The 18,130-nt window shown below is 40.6% G+C and overlaps 1 protein-coding gene across 1 annotated transcript in view; it reads left to right on the forward strand.

Moving 5' to 3' along the window:
* The first annotated feature begins 401 nt into the window (after positions 1-401).
* KCNJ6 (potassium inwardly rectifying channel subfamily J member 6) overlaps positions 402-18,130 on the forward strand; it is a 35,546-nt gene continuing 17,817 nt past the window's right edge. Inside the window, exon 1 of the mRNA XM_061629467.1 lies at positions 402-1,329. Within this exon, the coding sequence (XP_061485451.1) occupies positions 402-1,329 (928 nt within the window). The remainder of the gene's footprint in view (positions 1,330-18,130) is intronic.

Here is an 18,130-nt window from a genome sequence, read left to right on the forward strand (position 1 = left end):
GAGATGCTTCCCAAGTGTTACAATAATATTGTCATCTGAAGGGGCACTCTTGCACTATGACACAACAAAAGCAGGACAAAAAAACCCTCCAGAACACTTGTGGTACAAAGAGTTACTGGATTTCATCAGGAGGTTGCGGAACATGTACTGATTGGAAATGAAGCAGTATGCCTGCCCCCAAAACTTTTGCAGGCACAAACAGTATTGAAAGTGGGATCACCTATATCTGCCCCAGTATCATAATGAACATAAATCATTGTGAATGCACAATAAAGAGGATGTCTGGAGGGGGGCTTAGTTATCACTGAAAAAAAATTGTTTCATGCAAGGGATATTGTGAATTTTAATGTGTTAATCAACTTTCTGTATGCACATCAATGTTTATGTTTTCTTTTTCTTTAATGGCAGCTAATGTGCTGGAAGGAGACTCAATGGAGCAAGACGTGGAGAGCCCTGTTACAATCCATCCACCTAAGTTGCCCAAACAAGCCAGGGAAGATCTGCCAAAGCACTTAAGCAAAGAATGCACCAAGAGGAAAATTCAGAGATATGTTAGGAAAGATGGAAAATGCAATGTCCACCATGGAAATGTGAGAGAAACCTATCGTTACCTGACTGATATCTTCACTACCTTGGTTGACCTCAAATGGAGATTCAACCTTTTGATTTTTGTCATGGTTTATACTGTCACCTGGCTGTTCTTTGGATTCATCTGGTGGCTAATTGCTTATATCCGAGGAGATTTGGACCATATAGGAGATAAGAAATGGACCCCATGCGTCAGTAACCTCAACGGGTTTGTCTCTGCCTTTTTATTCTCCATAGAGACAGAAACCACCATTGGGTATGGCTTTCGGGTCATCACAGACAAATGTCCTGAAGGAATTATCCTGCTTTTAGTTCAGTCTGTTTTAGGATCTATCGTCAATGCTTTCATGGTTGGCTGCATGTTTGTAAAAATATCCCAGCCCAAGAAGAGGGCAGAAACCTTGGTGTTTTCTACCAATGCCGTAATTTCTATGCGAGATGGAAAGCTGTGTCTGATGTTCCGGGTTGGGGACCTTAGAAATTCACACATTGTGGAAGCATCAATACGAGCCAAGTTAATCAAGTCAAAACAAACAAAGGAGGGGGAATTTATACCACTTAACCAGACAGATATCAATGTTGGTTATTACACCGGGGACGATCGTCTGTTTTTGGTTTCACCACTGATCATCAGCCATGAAATAAACCAACAGAGTCCTTTCTGGGAGATTTCCAAAGCCCAATTGCCCAAAGAAGAATTAGAAATAGTTGTAATCCTAGAAGGAATGGTGGAAGCAACAGGTAATGTTTTCTCATACGCATCTTTTTCATAATCTGAACATTTTAATTTTTAAAAGATACATAGCATTGTAAAAGAGGTAAGACATCATCAGAGGGAAAATACAAGATGCTAAACCTCTCCAGTTTTGTCACAGTAAGTCCCTTCATGTCTAAGTCTCCAAAACAAGCTGAACAGAAGGTTCATCTTGGAAATTCATTCTTGTAATGTGATGTTGCAAACAGAAGAAACAAGATGGAACAGGATTTAGATGGCACTGCAACTTTCTTAGGTGCCAAAGCAAATAGTATGGTGGGAGAGAGAAATAGGTTACTCCTTTCTTCCCAAGAACTTCAGTCCACTCATCACAGCTTGATACTCTGACTCATTGTCCAGTGAAGACAAACTCTAGGGCAACAAATTAGCCTCCATTGGTGACAGCATCTCCCAGGGAAGGCTGTCTCACACTTTGAGGACTGCTGTGCTAAATTATTTGTTGATGCTCATACTCACCTGGTGGTCTATTCTGCCAGGAAAATAAAAACTATTTTAACTTCACTTCATCACAGGAATCAAATAAGCTTTGCTACAGGAATAAACACTGTGTATCATTAGGTTTAGAAACCAAAGCATGTTCTGCTTAATTGCCAGCTCAGATCAATTCAATGATTACTTTTGGTTTAATCTTTTTTCAAACAGAGTATCACATTTTCTGAAATTTCCACATATAGCCAGTCCCCTGCCTCACATAGAAATCCGATCCCAGAATCAGCCTCCAACATGTTAAAGATGAAATATTTCAAGTAATAGGCCTGAGAAAGACTTTTGCCCGAAGCCTTGGATAGCTGCTGTCAATCAAAATAGATAGTACTGGGCCGGATGGACCAATTATCTGACTTAACAGAAGGCAACTTCATATATTTATGTTGCTGTGTAAGACATTACTCCATGCACATGCTCTCAGTCTGTGGCACACTGATATTTGGATTGTGTGGGCTGATCCTTGAGGATAGGCCAGCAGGAAGAGGGCCCTGCTCATGAGCAGAAGGGTTGGACTAGGTGGCCTGTTGGCCCCTCCTGACAAGGGTTGTTGATTCAAAACCCATAACAGGTATTTACACTGTGGCCCTTCTCTTGCATCCCAAACAGCAGCCATATCTAGTTCATAAGAATGTAAGTAGGCATTGTTTTCCATTCTGCCCTATATTCGTCACATGCAGCACTGTTTCTGTTCCACTGCAGTTCAATCTCCACCCAAAACTGCTTTATTTGTCTTGTTCTCCACTGTGGCAAACTTACATAATTTATGTAATTAAATTACATTGTCATTACATTATTCCACCCCATTCATTTAAAATGCAAAGGAAACACAATGCGGGGGGGGAGTAATCAATTACTTATTGTTTGTGGACTGAAAGCACAACAACAGCGAATACAGATCATATGCAATGGATTGATTTCTGTTCCAGACATGAGACAAATAAGTGCACATTGGCAATCCCCACTCCTGTTTCTGTTTTCACTGGAAGTCTCCAACATTTCTTCTAGTTCATTTCATGCTTCCATTTCACAGCATCAAGAGAGCATATGATGTCGTATAATAAAAGTATACCAATGAGCATTTCTATTTTATTTTTATATTATTATTATTATTAGATTAACAGCTGCCATCTTCTAGAAGAACTAAGCTAACTTAACCTCCTAAAGAAGCTCAGTTTGATTAGCAATGTAGTCTACTGATTATGTCAGAGAACTAGATAGATATACTGGTAAGCAACAAAGAAAACCAAGTAACCAAAGTCATTCAGAGACATCTCGATCTTGATGTCCTGATGGATCTGACACTACAGAAACAGAAGGACAGGACCTCTGCAAACTGTTCTTTCCAAATTAAAAAACATGAATAGGCATTGGGTCTATAGAAGTATATTTCATCAAAAATTCATCAAGGCAGAGCACAGGAGAACAATGGCAAAAGATGTGCTCAAAGTAAAAGGAAAGGCAGCCACAAAAAACCCTGCTAAAATGTCAAGTCAAACTACAGATGACCAATAAAGATAGCTATATTGCAAATGCATATTGCTTTGAGAATGTTGGCAACGATAAAAACTGTAAAGTACAATCATACATCTACAGCTCTGAGATGTCAATGATGGTTATGATGAGCTGTAACGATGATTTGGAAAGAATTCTTTGTTGGGTCCCTTATTAATGTAAGATCTTTAACAACCAGGTTCACTGCACTGGGAAGGCATGAATAAAAATCAAGTTTACAACAAGTTGTTTTATGCTCCATTTAAATCATACACATTTAAAGCATATTAAGCTGACTAACATCCTAACCACAATGCCAGGATATCCTGTGAAGTAGGATCAATGCATTTGTTTGTCTTTCTGTCTGTCTGTCTGTCTGTCAATCAGTCAGTCAAAGCAGAACAATCTCCCATTCCCTGCTCATACTAATACATAATTCTATTCTTTTTTAAAAATGAGATTATTATTAGTAGTAGTAGTAGTAGTAGTAATACTAATACTAATACTAATACTAATACTAATACTAATAATAATAATAATAATAATAACAACAACAACACAGTTTGTTAACCAATCATTACCCGAAGGTCTCCAAGCAACTTTCAGCACTATTAAAAGCACAAATAATATTATGCCATAAATTATATAATAAAAAGAATACATTTATGTTTCAGGTTGGTATTCACACAGAGAAGTACAGCTGGGCAGGGCTGGGTCTATAATCCTAAGTGGTGAATTCAATAAGGGTTCACTTACTTTATTAGAGGGTAGCCTGGTCTGCATGTAACACTAAGGAAAACAATGGCTTCGTATGAACAAGCAAGCATGCACTGCTGGTGCACAGTGAGAAAATCATGGCTGCTTTGTTCCTTCCCCACTCCTCCTGCTGCCACACGTCCAGGAGCTAAGCAGTGGTTTGGCTTATGTCCAAACATAGCTCATGGTTTGTCTCATTCCAAGCAAAGCATGAGCTGTGGCCAAGGCTTACAGCTCATGGTTCGCTTAGAGTGAGACAAACCATAAGCCTGGGTTTGGATGTATGCTAAACCAAATCATGGCTTAGGTTGCTTGCATGCATGGCATCAGGGATAGGACTGCTTAGCACAGTCCCACTTATGAGTTGCTTGTAACCGTATTAGCCCAATCTAGGAAACTAAGAGTACAAAGCTTGTTATCAGCAGCGGAACTGGAAGCTTCCATCCACCAACTGAAGCAACCAAGTTTCTTTGTGGGGAAAGGAAGGTTCCATATGTGAAAATTTGAACCATCTGTAGCCACAGAGGATCATCTCCCCAATACACACACAAAAAGATATAGTACATAAGAGAAATATTTTTGTTTACAAAAAATAACATATTTACATGTAAGGTTAAAAAAAGACACAACTAATCTTTCAAAAAAACCTGCATAAATATGATATATTTCTTTATAGCGAATTATCTAAACCTGTTGGTAATTTCATTTGTGCTTCTCACAGATGAACAGCTCAAGAGTAATGTTTGTGGAAGGGTTTATGGGTACATAAAAAAGCACACTCACCCGCTGTGGAAAATGTGTTTGAAAAACAATAAACTGTGCATACATTTATTTAGATGCTAAATGGGGCTATCAAATAGATTGCCACCTCACAAAACTGTATAAAGAAAGGCCAGGGAAGGAACTGGCAATCCCACCCCATATATACGGTCTGCCTAGTAATCGTTGCAAGACGTCACCCTAAGAGTCGGAAACGACTCGCACTACAAGTGCGGGGACACCTTTACCTTTTTACCATCAAAGCTATGTGTGCTCTGTACTTTAAAAAGCCATAAAATGATTTGTCAAGGTAACTCAAATTCTGCATTTATTTGTTTTTGTTAAGCAAAGGATCAAGAAGATGTGTAGAGCACTGAAGCCTTCCCCACTGACCATTGTAAATCCCACTGATTCATCAGACATTGCCCATACTAAGCCTCTTTTCTACTAATAAGAACTAGAAACTTGCTCCTTTTTTAAAGGAAAGTTGAGGGTCTCAATATATTCAATTCTGTACCAATATCAAATTCTGTTTTTCTGTTCATGCACAGAAATGTGATGCATGCAGTTCTTGTGCTGCCCCTACTAATAACTGCCCACCATGCCACCCAAAGCTTCATTAAGATACAGATTCTAGCTATTCTAGAGAATCTTTGCAGACCTAACATTACTTTTTCATGGAATTACTTATATATCTCACCACAGAATTATAAATGGACACCACATAGTAGACAATCTTAAGAACCTAAAGCAAGGGTAGGGAACCTATGGCCCTCCAGATGTTGTTGGACTATGTTGTTGGACTTGACTGTTGGCTATGCTGGCTGGGGCTGATTGGAGCTGAAACCCACCAATATCTGGAGAGCCACAGGTTCCCCATCTCAGAATTCTAAAGCAGTACTTAGGGTTGTGGTGGCCCTCATGTTTTAGACCTAATCTTGTATTGTCATGGTTTGTAGTATATCATTTTGTGCAACCTATCACTTCAAACATCATAACTCTTGCAACATTATTTAGCATGCAATAATTTGCAGAATCACCTGGACCCATTTTAACTTCACCACATACCTATGGACACAGCTGTGGAGTATGGACTAATAACACTATTATTATTATCATCATCATCATCATCATTGTAGTCTCCCTTCCACTAAGGAATTTAAAGACAGCTTAATTTTCTACCAGAAATGAATAAATATAAATGCACATATTCTAACGAATATATCCGAGGTGACCAAGAAAAAATGATAAACCTTGAACAATATATCCAGAGCAGCAGAATTTTCCACTGATTTAAGTACCGGAGTATTAAAACACTTTGTATATGTGAAAACCAAACACTGCAGGAAGAGCAAATTTATGCAGAAAGATTCAGGTCAGTTTTTCAGAGAACCATAAAAAGGGGGAGGGAACCTGTCATTTCAAAACAAGTTGATACAACTCTAATCTTTTTGACATATGCAATGGCTAAGTAGAATATACTGCTGCAATAGCAGCTGTGGCATAGATTTACCAGCACTAAGCAGCCATGGGGAGGATTAGTCCTGGAAGTCAAGGCAGGGTGGGCCAAGACTGAGATGCTGTTGGTGGGAGGGCCCTCTGCCCAGATGGTTGACGTTCGACCTGCCCTAGATGGGGTTACACTCCCCCTAAAGGAGCAGGTACGTAGTTTGGGGGTCTTATTAGATCCTCTCCTGTCACTTGAGGCTCAGGTAGCCTCGGTGGCACGGAATGCATTCTACCAGCTTCGGCTGGTAGCCCAACTACGACCCTATCTGGACAGGGAGAATCTCGCCTCAGTTATCCATGCTATGGTAACCTCTAGATTGGACTACTGTAATGCACTCTACGTGGGGCTACCTGTGAAGACGGTTCGGAAACTTCAGCTAGTGCAAAATGCTGCGGCCAGAGTTCTCACTGGGACAAAGAAATTTGACCATATAACACCTGTCCTGGCGCAGCTGCACTGGCTACCGATATGTTTCCGGGCCAGATTCAAAGTGTTGGTTCTTACCTATAAAGCCCTAAACGGCATCGGACCGCAATACCTGGTGGAACGCCTCTCTCGCTATGTACCTACCCGTTCACTACGCTCGACGTCGAAGGCCCTTCTCCGGGTCCCAACTCATAAAGAGGCCCGGAGATCAACAACTAGATCTAGGGCCTTCTCGGTGGTGGCCCCCGAACTATGGAATGCCCTCCCAGACGAGATACGCCTGGCGCCTTCTTTGTTATCTTTTCGGCGCCAGGTAAAAACCTACCTTTTCGCCCAGGCTTTTTAAACATTTTAAATTTAATTTTAGACCTAATATGGATTTTAATTTATAAACTCAATGGCAATTCTATTTCGGATTTTTATCATGTTTAATGTTTTTATAATTGTATTATATTTTTCACACTTGCTCATATTTTAATTGTGATTTTATTTGTTGTACACTGCCCTGAGAGCTTTCTGCTATAGGGCGGTCTAGAAATGTAATTAAATAAATAAATAAATAAATAAATAATTAGTGGGAACACTGCTAGGGCAGCTTAAAGGAGCTAATAGCATCCAGAACAGAGTGCTGGGGAGCTGAAGTGGACCACCCTGGGAAGCTTCATTTTGCCTGTTACCTGCAGAGGAAAACACAGCTCTGTTAAAAGTGGTGGAAGGAGCCCGATAGCTCACTCTGGAGGCTGGGAAGACATTTCCAGAAGCTGCCATGCTGAAGTGCTTCCACCAGGCTAGGCCTGGGCTGAGAAAGAAGTCTTCCGTATAAGGGAACAAGGAGGCTCGCTCCTCCAACTGGCAACCCATGTGACCAATCTATTGCCACTATTTTATTTATTATTTATTTATTATTTGATTTATATCCCGCCCTTCCTCCCAGCAGGAGCCTGTTAGGCCAACACTGCCAGGTGGCATTCAACCTCATGCCTGATCAACGAGCTCTCATAGCGTTACCAAAGACATGAGGCGTTGCTCTCCCACCATGTTTGTATTTCTTCCTGTATATTCCCCCCCCCCCAATGCTGAGCGCATTTAGGATTCTGCCGCCAGTTACCCAGCATAGCAGCAGTGATGCCTGGCACCATCATTAACATCCTTTCGACACCAGATTGAAACTTAGCTCTTCTTCCAGACACTTAAAAGATTATGACAAGCTGGTTCTTGCTGTTGAGGTTTTCATTGTTTTTCTGCTGGTTGTTTATGAGTTATTGCACTAGTTTTATCTAAATACGTTGTTTTATATGCTATCCCTTTTTGGCCTTTAACCTTTTATGTACGTCATTTAGAAACATTGTTGTAGTAAGCTGCTAAGTCAAATAAATCATCTTTATCTCTGGATCTGGCACACAGTAAGTATAGTATAGCTTGGCTCGTGCAGAATTCTCTAAAGCACACAAAAATTGTAGGTAGGTAGCCATGTTTGTCTATTTATAAAAAAAAAATCCAAATGCAACAGTTTGATAAAAACCTTCAGCCAACCAAATTAAATTGTTTTATTTATTATTTATTGTTTATTTATTGCATTTGTATACCGCCCCATAGCTGAAGCTCTCTGGGCGGTTTACAGCAATCAAAAACATTAAAACAAATATACAATTTAAAAACTTATTTTAAAAACAATTTAAAACACAATTTTAAAATTCAAAACAATATAAAAACAATTTAAAAAACACATGCTAAAATGCCTGGGAGAAGAGGAAAGTCTTGACGTGGCACCGAAAAGATAACAGTGTTGGCGCCAGGCTCACCTCGTCAGGTGCATCATTCCATAATTTGGGGGCCACCACTGAGAAGGCCCTATCTCTTGTCGCCACCCTCCAAGCTTCCCTTGGAGTAGGCACCCGGAGGAGGGCCTTTGATCTTGAACGTAGTGTACGGGTGGGTTCGTATCAGGAGAGGCGTTCCATCAGGTATTGTGGTCCCAAGCCGTGTAAGGCTTTATAGGTCAAAACCAGCACCTTGAATCGAGCTTGGAAACATACAGGCAGCCAGTGCAAGCGGGCCAGAATCGGTTTTATATGTTTGGACCATCTGGTCCCTGTTACCAATCTGGCCGCTGCATTTTGCACAAGCTGCACTTTCCAAACCGTCTTCAAAGGCAGCCCCACGTAGATTGCATTGCAGTAATCTAATTTGGAGGTTACCAGAGCATGGACAACGGAAGCCAGGTTATCCCTGTCCAGATAGGGACGTAGTTGGGCCACCAACCTGAGCCTCAAGTGACAGAGATGGTTCTAGGAGAACCCCCAAGCTACGAATTTTATTCTGGGATTTTATTCTGACTCACTGCCATCAGGATTTTTCTTTTCCCCTTCACAAAATTCCACTCTTTATTTCAAACACATTGCAAAGGTCAGTGGAACCTATTTGTTCGACAATTTCTTTCAAGCAGCTTTTAATGCAATACAAGAAACTGAGGTATTTAAAAAACAGAGTAAAACATATGTTCTGATTGATTGTGACAGAGACTTGGCTCTGAGTTTTTCCTGATATGCAGTGACACAGGCTAAAGTCCCATTAATTTTAATGGGCTCCTGCTGGGAGGAAGAGTGGGATATAAATCAAATAATAAATAAATAAATAAATAAAGTTTACAGAATTCAAAACATTTAGTTTTAATTTTATTTCATTTTGCTTAACCTCATTTAAATCTCATGCCTTTTGTTCTGAATATAGTATATTCAATATTCATTTATTCCTTCTAGGCCTCCTTGGATTTGAAATAATCAAATCAAGCAATAAACCTGCCATTTCAAATAAAACATTTTAGAGAGAATTGCATCATAACTATTTAGTTTATTTAGTGTTGTCACATACGTTTCCTTAATGCATTAAATTTACTACTTATTTTATGCTGAGTTTTCTTTTTAAAAAATGCCCCTGAATTTTTGGAAAACCAAAAATCATCTTACATATTGATATACAGAAGTGGTACTGAAATGCTAAAGCAAATTTTGGTAGAAAACCTTGTTTTAAAAATAACCATTTCCCCCAAAGCTTAGGAATGTACCTCCAGGGTGTTGTTTTTTGTTAAAGAAAATACAGAATCTCCCAGACTAGTATTAACTGAAGCTGAAAACATTCTGAAATAAAAATCAGTCAAAAATATTAAAGAAAATATATTAAAATTTAGAGATGCCATATGTCATCTCCACTGATTAAAAATTCTGGGATTTCAAATGTCTTCCATTACTGCTTGTAAACAAATCATATATATAGTCATGCTCTATCTTCCTAGTTTGTGCTGGCTAGAATTTAATTATATCATCATCATCTAAGAAAGAAGCAGCAACTACTTCTATAAATCCACTCACGACACTTGAGAAATCTCCACTGCCTCACAGTCAATCCAGAAATTTGTACTTTTGCAGAACAAATGTCACATGTGTGTCTGTAAAATGCCTTCATTCTGATTCTATAGCTTGCGGACAATATTTTTATCTGGCCTAGCTACAACTAGATTACCAGACTGTAGTGTGACAATTAATTAAGCACTAGACTTATAGCTGATAATAAGAACCTCAGCCTTTCTAGAAGAGAATATTCAGTGTGTTAGAAACAGAACCTTATTTTAAAAAAAGTATAGTATTCCTTTTCCACCTACATAACATCCACCTTAATCATCTTACACCTACATAACTGGCTCGACTTCAGTGACACTGTCTCCTCTGCTAGCTTAAGAAACTGTTACATATTTCCATTATAACTGAAATGAACAATTTTCAAGTCAAGTTGTTAAATTCCACATTCTGCGAACAGTGTGTGGGTGTTGCACGGATTGGCATAGAGGAATGAAGAAGTCACCCACATCCTTCCTGTGCATGCATGCATGCACACAGACACACACACACTTCTGAAGACAAACTGCTGGTTCAAGTATAGCCTTGAATACATGCATAATAATTTTTAGCGAAGAAACTAAAACATGTAACACCAGCTCCTTATAATCAATAGTTTCAAAGGCTATTAAAAAGATCGACTGGATCCACAGGATGCAGTTGTTTCTGTTGATCTCTAGACAAAGATATGCAGGTGTGATAGTATGTGTTACCTTTTGCCAGTAATCTTTGAAATGAAGCAGAAACCAGCTACATGGGGAGTTCCAATGAAAGTTTTTTCCAAGCCATTTCCATGTAGTTGTTACCTTTTGAACTTTACCATAACTGGAATGGGAGTGACCCACATCATGGCTACCAGTGTGTGAAGAGTATTTTAATGGCTCTATGTTAATATTATTGGCTTTGATGTTGAGTTGCCCTTCCATGAACAGAAGGGATTCTTCTGATCCACCAGGGCTTATTCTAAACTTCTTTTCCTCTACTGCACAAGCAGCCACTGTGCTGCCCACTCCCAAACTAGTTAAGAAATTATTCCAATAATATCTACTTCTAATATAAGGTTATGACAATTTTAAAGGAACCAATATTTATTTTATTTTCTCTATCTTTTTATCTTTTCTTATCTATTTCTTTTTTAGAAACTACCTAGCTCCTTATTAAATCCTATATGCCCAATTGCATGCAAATTTATTTCACACTGCACATTTTTTTCTACCCTGCACAAAATGTGTCTAGCTGCACATTAGAATAAGCCCTGTAGAGCCACCATATGCTTCTGTTGGCGAATGGGAAAAAGCAGTTTTTGCCATTTCTCCCTTCTCCTCTGCAGCCCCTAGGGCCACCTCCCATGATCTTCTAGAGTTTCCCCCTACCCTATAGGGCAGACTAGGGAGGACACAAGGGCTGCAGAGGAAAAAGGAATTGGCAACTCTGCCCCAATTTCTTCAGCAGGAGCACAGTGTGAGCGGAATTCCAGTCACAGGAACCTAGATACTAAGCCGTTGTCTTAACAGTACCTGTTGCTGTTTTTATTGCGTTTGTTTGTACTATAATATTTTGCTCTATTGTTGGCTACCTTGAAAAATCCATAAAAAGGCAGAATGTAAATCCCTAAATAAATAAATAAATAAGCCATGCCATTGAAGGTTCTGTAATAACTGGTGATAATCAATGGTACCAGCTTGTTTGCAAGGTAAAGGAGAAACCAAGACACTATTACCAACAATATCAAACAAAATTGATGACCTTGTGTAAATCAGCAACATGCTATCAAGTTGGACTTTTTATGCCTACTTTCCACCAATCTGTTCTATAAGCAATGTTTGAGCCATGCTGCAAAACTCAAAATTTGTTTGATGATCTATGTCGGGAGAGAGACAGAGGGAGTGTAACTCTATTGATTCTCCTTGATCTCTCAGCAACTTTTGATACCATCGACCATGGTATCCTTCTGGAGAGGCTTGCGGAGTTGGGAGTTGGAGGCACTGCTTGGCAGTGGTTCCTCTCCTACTTGGCGGGCCGTCTCCAGAAGATAGTGCTTGGGGAACATTGCTCGACACCGTGGGTACTCCAATGTGGGGTCCCGCAGGGTTCGGTTTTGTCTCCCATGCTTTTTAACATCTATATGAAGCCGTTGGGTGCGGTCATCAGGAGTTTTGGAGTGTGTTGTCACCAGTACGCTGATGACACGCAGCTCTACTTCTCCTTTTCATCTTCCTCAGGTGAGGCGGTCAATGTGCTGAACCGTTGCCTGGACGCGACAATGGACTGGATGAGAACTAACAAACTGAGACTCAATCCTGATAAGACTGAGATGCTGTTGGTGGATGGTTTTTCCAATCAGATGGTGGATACATATCCTGTCCTGGATGGGGTTACACTCCCCCTAAAGGAACAGGTTCGTAGTCTGGGAGTCGTTCTAGACTCTTCCCTGTCACTTGAGGCTCATGTAGCCTCTGTGGCACGGAATGCGTTCTACCAACTTCGATTGGTAGCCCAGCTACGTCCCTACCTGAGTAAGGAGGATCTTACATCAGTAGTACATGCTCTGGTAACCTCACGTTTGGATTACTGTAATGCGCTCTACGTAGGGCTACCTCTGAAGACGGTTCGGAAGCTACAGCTGGTGCAAAATGCGGCGGCCAGACTGCTAACAAGAACGAAGCGGTCTGACCATATAACACCTGTTTTGGCCCGCTTGCACTGGCTTCCAATACGCTTCCAGGCCAAATTCAAAGTGTTGGTATTAACCTATAAAGCCTTATACGGCACGGGACCTCAATATCTGTCGGAACGCCTCTCCCGCTATGAACCGGCTCGTACACTATGGTCTGCTACGAAGGCCCTCCTCCGGGTCCTGACTCATAGGGAGGCCCAGAGGGCAGTGACAAGATCAAGGGCCTTCTCAGTTGTGGCCCCCAAACTATGGAATAGTCTCCCCGAGGAGGTTCGCCTGGCGCCGACACTATCATCCTTTCGGCGCCAGGTTAAAACCTTTCTCTACTCCGAGGCATTTTAATTTTTTGTTAATGATTGTAATGTTTGTAATTTGATTTTAGCCTTTGCTGTTTTTAGACTGTGAAATTTGATTTTAGACTGATGTTTTGTATTATATTGTATTTTATTGTATCTATGTTCACCGCCCAGAGAGCTATTGCTAGTCGGGCGGTATATAAGTTTTAAAAATAAATAAATAAATAAATAAAATTCACAAAAATTGCTAATAAATATTAAGCACATAAACATTTTTTTTGTAACTTGAACATATCGGAAATTTTCTCTTTGCAAGCAGAACTATGGGGGACTATCCAACAGCTTAAGAAGGATATCTTACAAGGCTGGTACTAAAACATTTTCATTGCTTTGTTCAGTTAATTTCGGCATACTGCACTTCAACATCTCATGGTAATTTGTTGCTCAGTTTCACCATATGCTTATTATAGCCTGATCTATCCATCATTTCCCACTTACTCTCTTGCAACAATGTCTTAACTGTCCCACTGCCTCTCTGAAGTCAGCTAATTGTCTCCTCATTTCTGACAGTTAAATTTCCTTCTCCTCTCCTCAGATGACAAAGATAATTTTCATGTTAATGATATCAGCCCATTTCATTAACAATTGGAAAAGACCAAATAATTTTTATGGCACAGATCAGATTATATGAAGTAATTAGTTCAGCCAAACGCAAACTGGAGATGCAAAAAGTCGTCATCTTTCTCTGTCTTATTATCTGCTGAGGAATCTTGCAGTCTTACAAGCACAATACTGTATCAGTATTGTTGAAATTCAACGCCAAAATTCAATAAAACTGCATGGGATACACTGAGATCCACAAAGAAGCCTCTGCCACCTGTCTATACACATCTATCAGCCATTTACTGTGACTGTGATATCATAGAATGTTCATAATTTTCTAACTGCTAAGAAAGGAAACAGTTGGTAATAGGATCATCCTATGAAATCATTGGCAGTTTCCCCTCATAATGTGCAAATCAGCCTTTTTTTCTGATCGCAGTGAGGAATTTTTAATCAGAGAACAATGCTTTAATCAATTAACCACACCTATCTATTGATTAAATCTTGCAGCCCTATTATTTTCACATAGCAGTGACAAGATAATGTCAGGATAATGAAAAATAGACAAGTTCAGCCATGGGTTGAGTATGCCAACCCATATATCAACACATCCCAAATTAGCATTGCTTTGGCAACAGTAATAAAAACACCAAGGAAGGAACTGTGTAATTGTTTGGCTTCTGTTGTCATTAAGAACAATGCTGTCTGGAGCTGGGTTGTGAGGTGTTCTGCTTCTGCAGAAAACTGAGAAAAAGCATGGAAACCACAATAAACGCTAGTTAGAACAAAAAAACCAATGTTTTCTGTTATGCCTTCTCCATTAAGTACTACTAATGAAGCACAAGCTCCCTCCCCATAGACTTGTTCATTTTGAATGGGTGTTAAGGGTGGGGAAAGAAATCAGAAAATATTTTCTCTTTGTCCATATCAGTGTTCATCCCTATTGCACTCCTGATGATGTCATTGGGAGCACAATAGGCCATATTACTTATTTTGAAATTTTCTAAACTATGCCTTCATTCAAACATGGATTCCAAGGCAGTGTACTTAAACATTCCAAATATCAATACAATCAATACAATACAAATATGAATACACAGTCAAAAGAACATAATAAAATCTGAGGTAATAAACCCATGCTATTCAACCAGCTAAAATGATGCAATAAATTTTAAAAACTTATCCAAATAAAAATGTCTTAACCAGGCACCAAAAAGAGTACAATGTCAGTGCCTGCAGGAGGATATTCCAAAACTTGGGGTGCCACCACCAAGAATGTTTTCTGGCTCCACCTAGACAAACCAGTCAGAACTCTAGCTGTAGAATTGTGCACTTGTTGCAACTTCTGAACTGTCTTCAAGGATAGCACCTTGTATAATATATTACAGTAATCCACTCTGAAGCTTATTAGAGCAATGACCATAACCAAAATACCCTTATCCAGAAATAGCTGCAGTTGACCAACCAGCTAAAGCTGGTAAAATGTGCTCTGGGCAATGGGGCTCAGTGACAATGATTGATCAAGAAGCACACTCTGCCCCCAAATGGCAAACCTGTTCGTTTACAGAAAGTGCAGTCCCATTCAGCACAGGTTGCACACCCAATTCCCAGAACCAGGAATCACCTACTCGCAGTGCATCCACCTTCTCAGGATTCAGCTTCAGTTTATTGGTCTTTATCCAGCGCCTTACTGGGCCTCACCAGATTCAGATGATAAGGAGAAATATCAAACACCACTGAGAGATCAAGGAGAATCAACAGGGTTGCACTTTTCTTGTCTCTCTCCCAACAGAGGCCATCCCACAAGGCAATTAAGGCTCTCTCAGAGCCAAACTTAGGCCTAAATACAGATTGAAATAGGTCTAGAAAATGCATTTCATCCAACAGGACCAGGAATTGGACCAATGCCACCATCCGGAGCACCTCAGAGATCTTCCAGAAAGAGGTTTTCCAAGCCCCCATTTCCTCAAAGCCTTCTTGATGGAGGTTATTAGGAACATCAGGAAGCATGGGAGCTACAGTCCATTGGTGTTAGCAGGAACAGAGAACATAATTTTGATTCTCATGGAGAAGATGAGAACAAAACCAATGCCAATAATGTATAAAACATGTGCAAGAAAAATCTACACCATGGAACAAAATATAACAGCACTTTCAGGCAATGTTTCTGGCTTCTCACTTTTTATGTCTGGCTTCCTCCAGATGACCTGTTTATTGAGCATTCATGCTGAGTGGCTTGCCCAAAGCTTAGACTATGTCTGGTCTTGGAGCATTTGCTCTGATTTGTTTGCTCGTGTGTGTGTATGGAGATGTGTTATACATCAACGAGCATTCAACCTAATTTGCTTGTAGGATATTTATATTGTTATGAGTATGGGGTTGGAATGGATGATCCCTGTGGGTCCCCTTTCCAGCCTCTGATTTGGAATCCTGTGCCTTGGAATGAGGAACTCTCTCTGCTGGTCAGATGAGTCTCTCTTTTGTTAAGCTAACAGAGTGGCCAGGTAGGAGAATGGGTCTATCAGTTGCCCAGCAACTGGTGAATGGGCCAGGAAGACCCTTTTGTCATTGAAACTCTTCAGGAGAGCTTCCCCCCCCCCCTGCTAGGAGAAGCTTGTGTTTTTAGTTGTCTACAGAATGCCTGGGAATGGAGGCAGGCAGAGAGGCTGGCTCTCTGCATCATGGCTATAGGATGCCTCCTGTAATACAGATGGAAAAGCTGGATATTGGACTGCTGATGCCTTGAACCCCTCCATCCTAAGCTCAGGTTGGAATGTGTGTAAATAAATAAACCATATTTCATAAAGACACAGCAGTCTTCACTGACCTTCTTCCCAAAGAAAACCAAACCCTGGATGAGCGCAGGGACCCCAGAAATCTCACCGCTCGGAGATTGGGGAAGCGCGCAACAATATGTTATTCATTTGTTCAGCGCACACTTTTCAATGCATTTCCCCATAATTTTCTTACCCATTTTCTTACTTTTAAAAAAGTGGGTTTGTTGCACTAAGGCAAGAGAGCACTTGAATCGACCTTAATTCCACTCACGCAAATTTCCTAGTATGCACTTTAATCCCTCCTGCGAAATAACGTCAGTGGAGGCAACCTCTGAGAGTACGGAAAAATCCTAAAATGCAGTCACAAAGCATGCATTCACACAGCTGCACCTGGGAGCAGTGGTGCTCTGAAGGCCAGACTGCTGGGTGCAGGTCCAGGGTCCACAGCCCCAGGGGGTCGCCATAACAATAGTACCACAATAGCTGGCAGTCCTACAACATTATCTTTTAAACAATCTTTTTAGAGAGTAGGTGCATTGCTGCAGTCATGCTCACCATCTTCATTTGTTGGAGTGCCTCCAACCATGTGGGGCCAGAGGAATTAAAAGATCCTTGTAAGGATTTTATTTATACATTCATACATACAGACATACTTACAGACTTACATACATAGGACATATATGCTAAAATAGATGTCTGGAGCTTCACTTCAATTGCAGCAGTGCATCCAGCACTCTTTTTTTTTTAATTGCGAGAACAGAAAACGAGTTGCAGGAACTACTACCATGATCTGAATCACCACTGTCACCTGGTAAAATGGGGAGAGGAAGAGGCCAAGGAAATTGGCCAGGTAGGTTGGTGGGAGGAGAAGACCATGGCAGGGAGGGAAACAAACAGGTGCCTTTCACTATTTTTTTCTTCTTCAAAACTCCTTAAATAATTTTTCAGGTGTGCTGGAGCTAAAAAAAACCAAACAAACAGATGATTTGGTAAGTACCCAATTTGTTTTACACCACTTCTTATAGGCTGCAGTCTAGTATACCCACTTATAGAATCATAGAATAGTAGAGTTGGAAGGGGCCTATAAGGCCATAGAGTTCAACCCCCTGCTCAATGTAGGAATCCAAATCAAAGCATTCCCGACAGATGGCTGTTCAGCTGCCTCTTGAATGCCTCCAGTGTCGGACAGCCCACTACCTCTCTAGGTAATTGGTTCCATTGTCGTATGGCTCTAACAGTTAGGAGGTTTTTCCTGATGTTCAGTCGAAATCTGGCTTCCTGCAACTTGAGCCCATTATTCCGTGTCCTGCACTCTGGGACGATCGAGAAGAGATCCCAGCCCTCCTCTATGTGGCAAACTTTCATGTACTTGAAGAGTGCTATCATATCTCCCCTCAGTCCTCTCTTCTCCAGGCTAAACATGCCCAGTTCTTTCAGTCTCTCCTCATAGGGCTTTGTTTCCAGTCCCCTGATCATCTTTGTTGCCCTCCTCTGAACCTGTTCCAGTTTGTCTGCATCCTTCTTGAAGTGCGGAGACCAGAACTGGACGCAGTATTCAAAATGAGGCCTAACCAGTGCTGAATAGAGGGGAACT

The sequence above is a fragment of the Rhineura floridana genome, chromosome 5, assembly GCF_030035675.1.
Source record: "Rhineura floridana isolate rRhiFlo1 chromosome 5, rRhiFlo1.hap2, whole genome shotgun sequence".
In the NCBI taxonomy this organism is placed as follows: domain Eukaryota; kingdom Metazoa; phylum Chordata; class Lepidosauria; order Squamata; family Rhineuridae; genus Rhineura; species Rhineura floridana.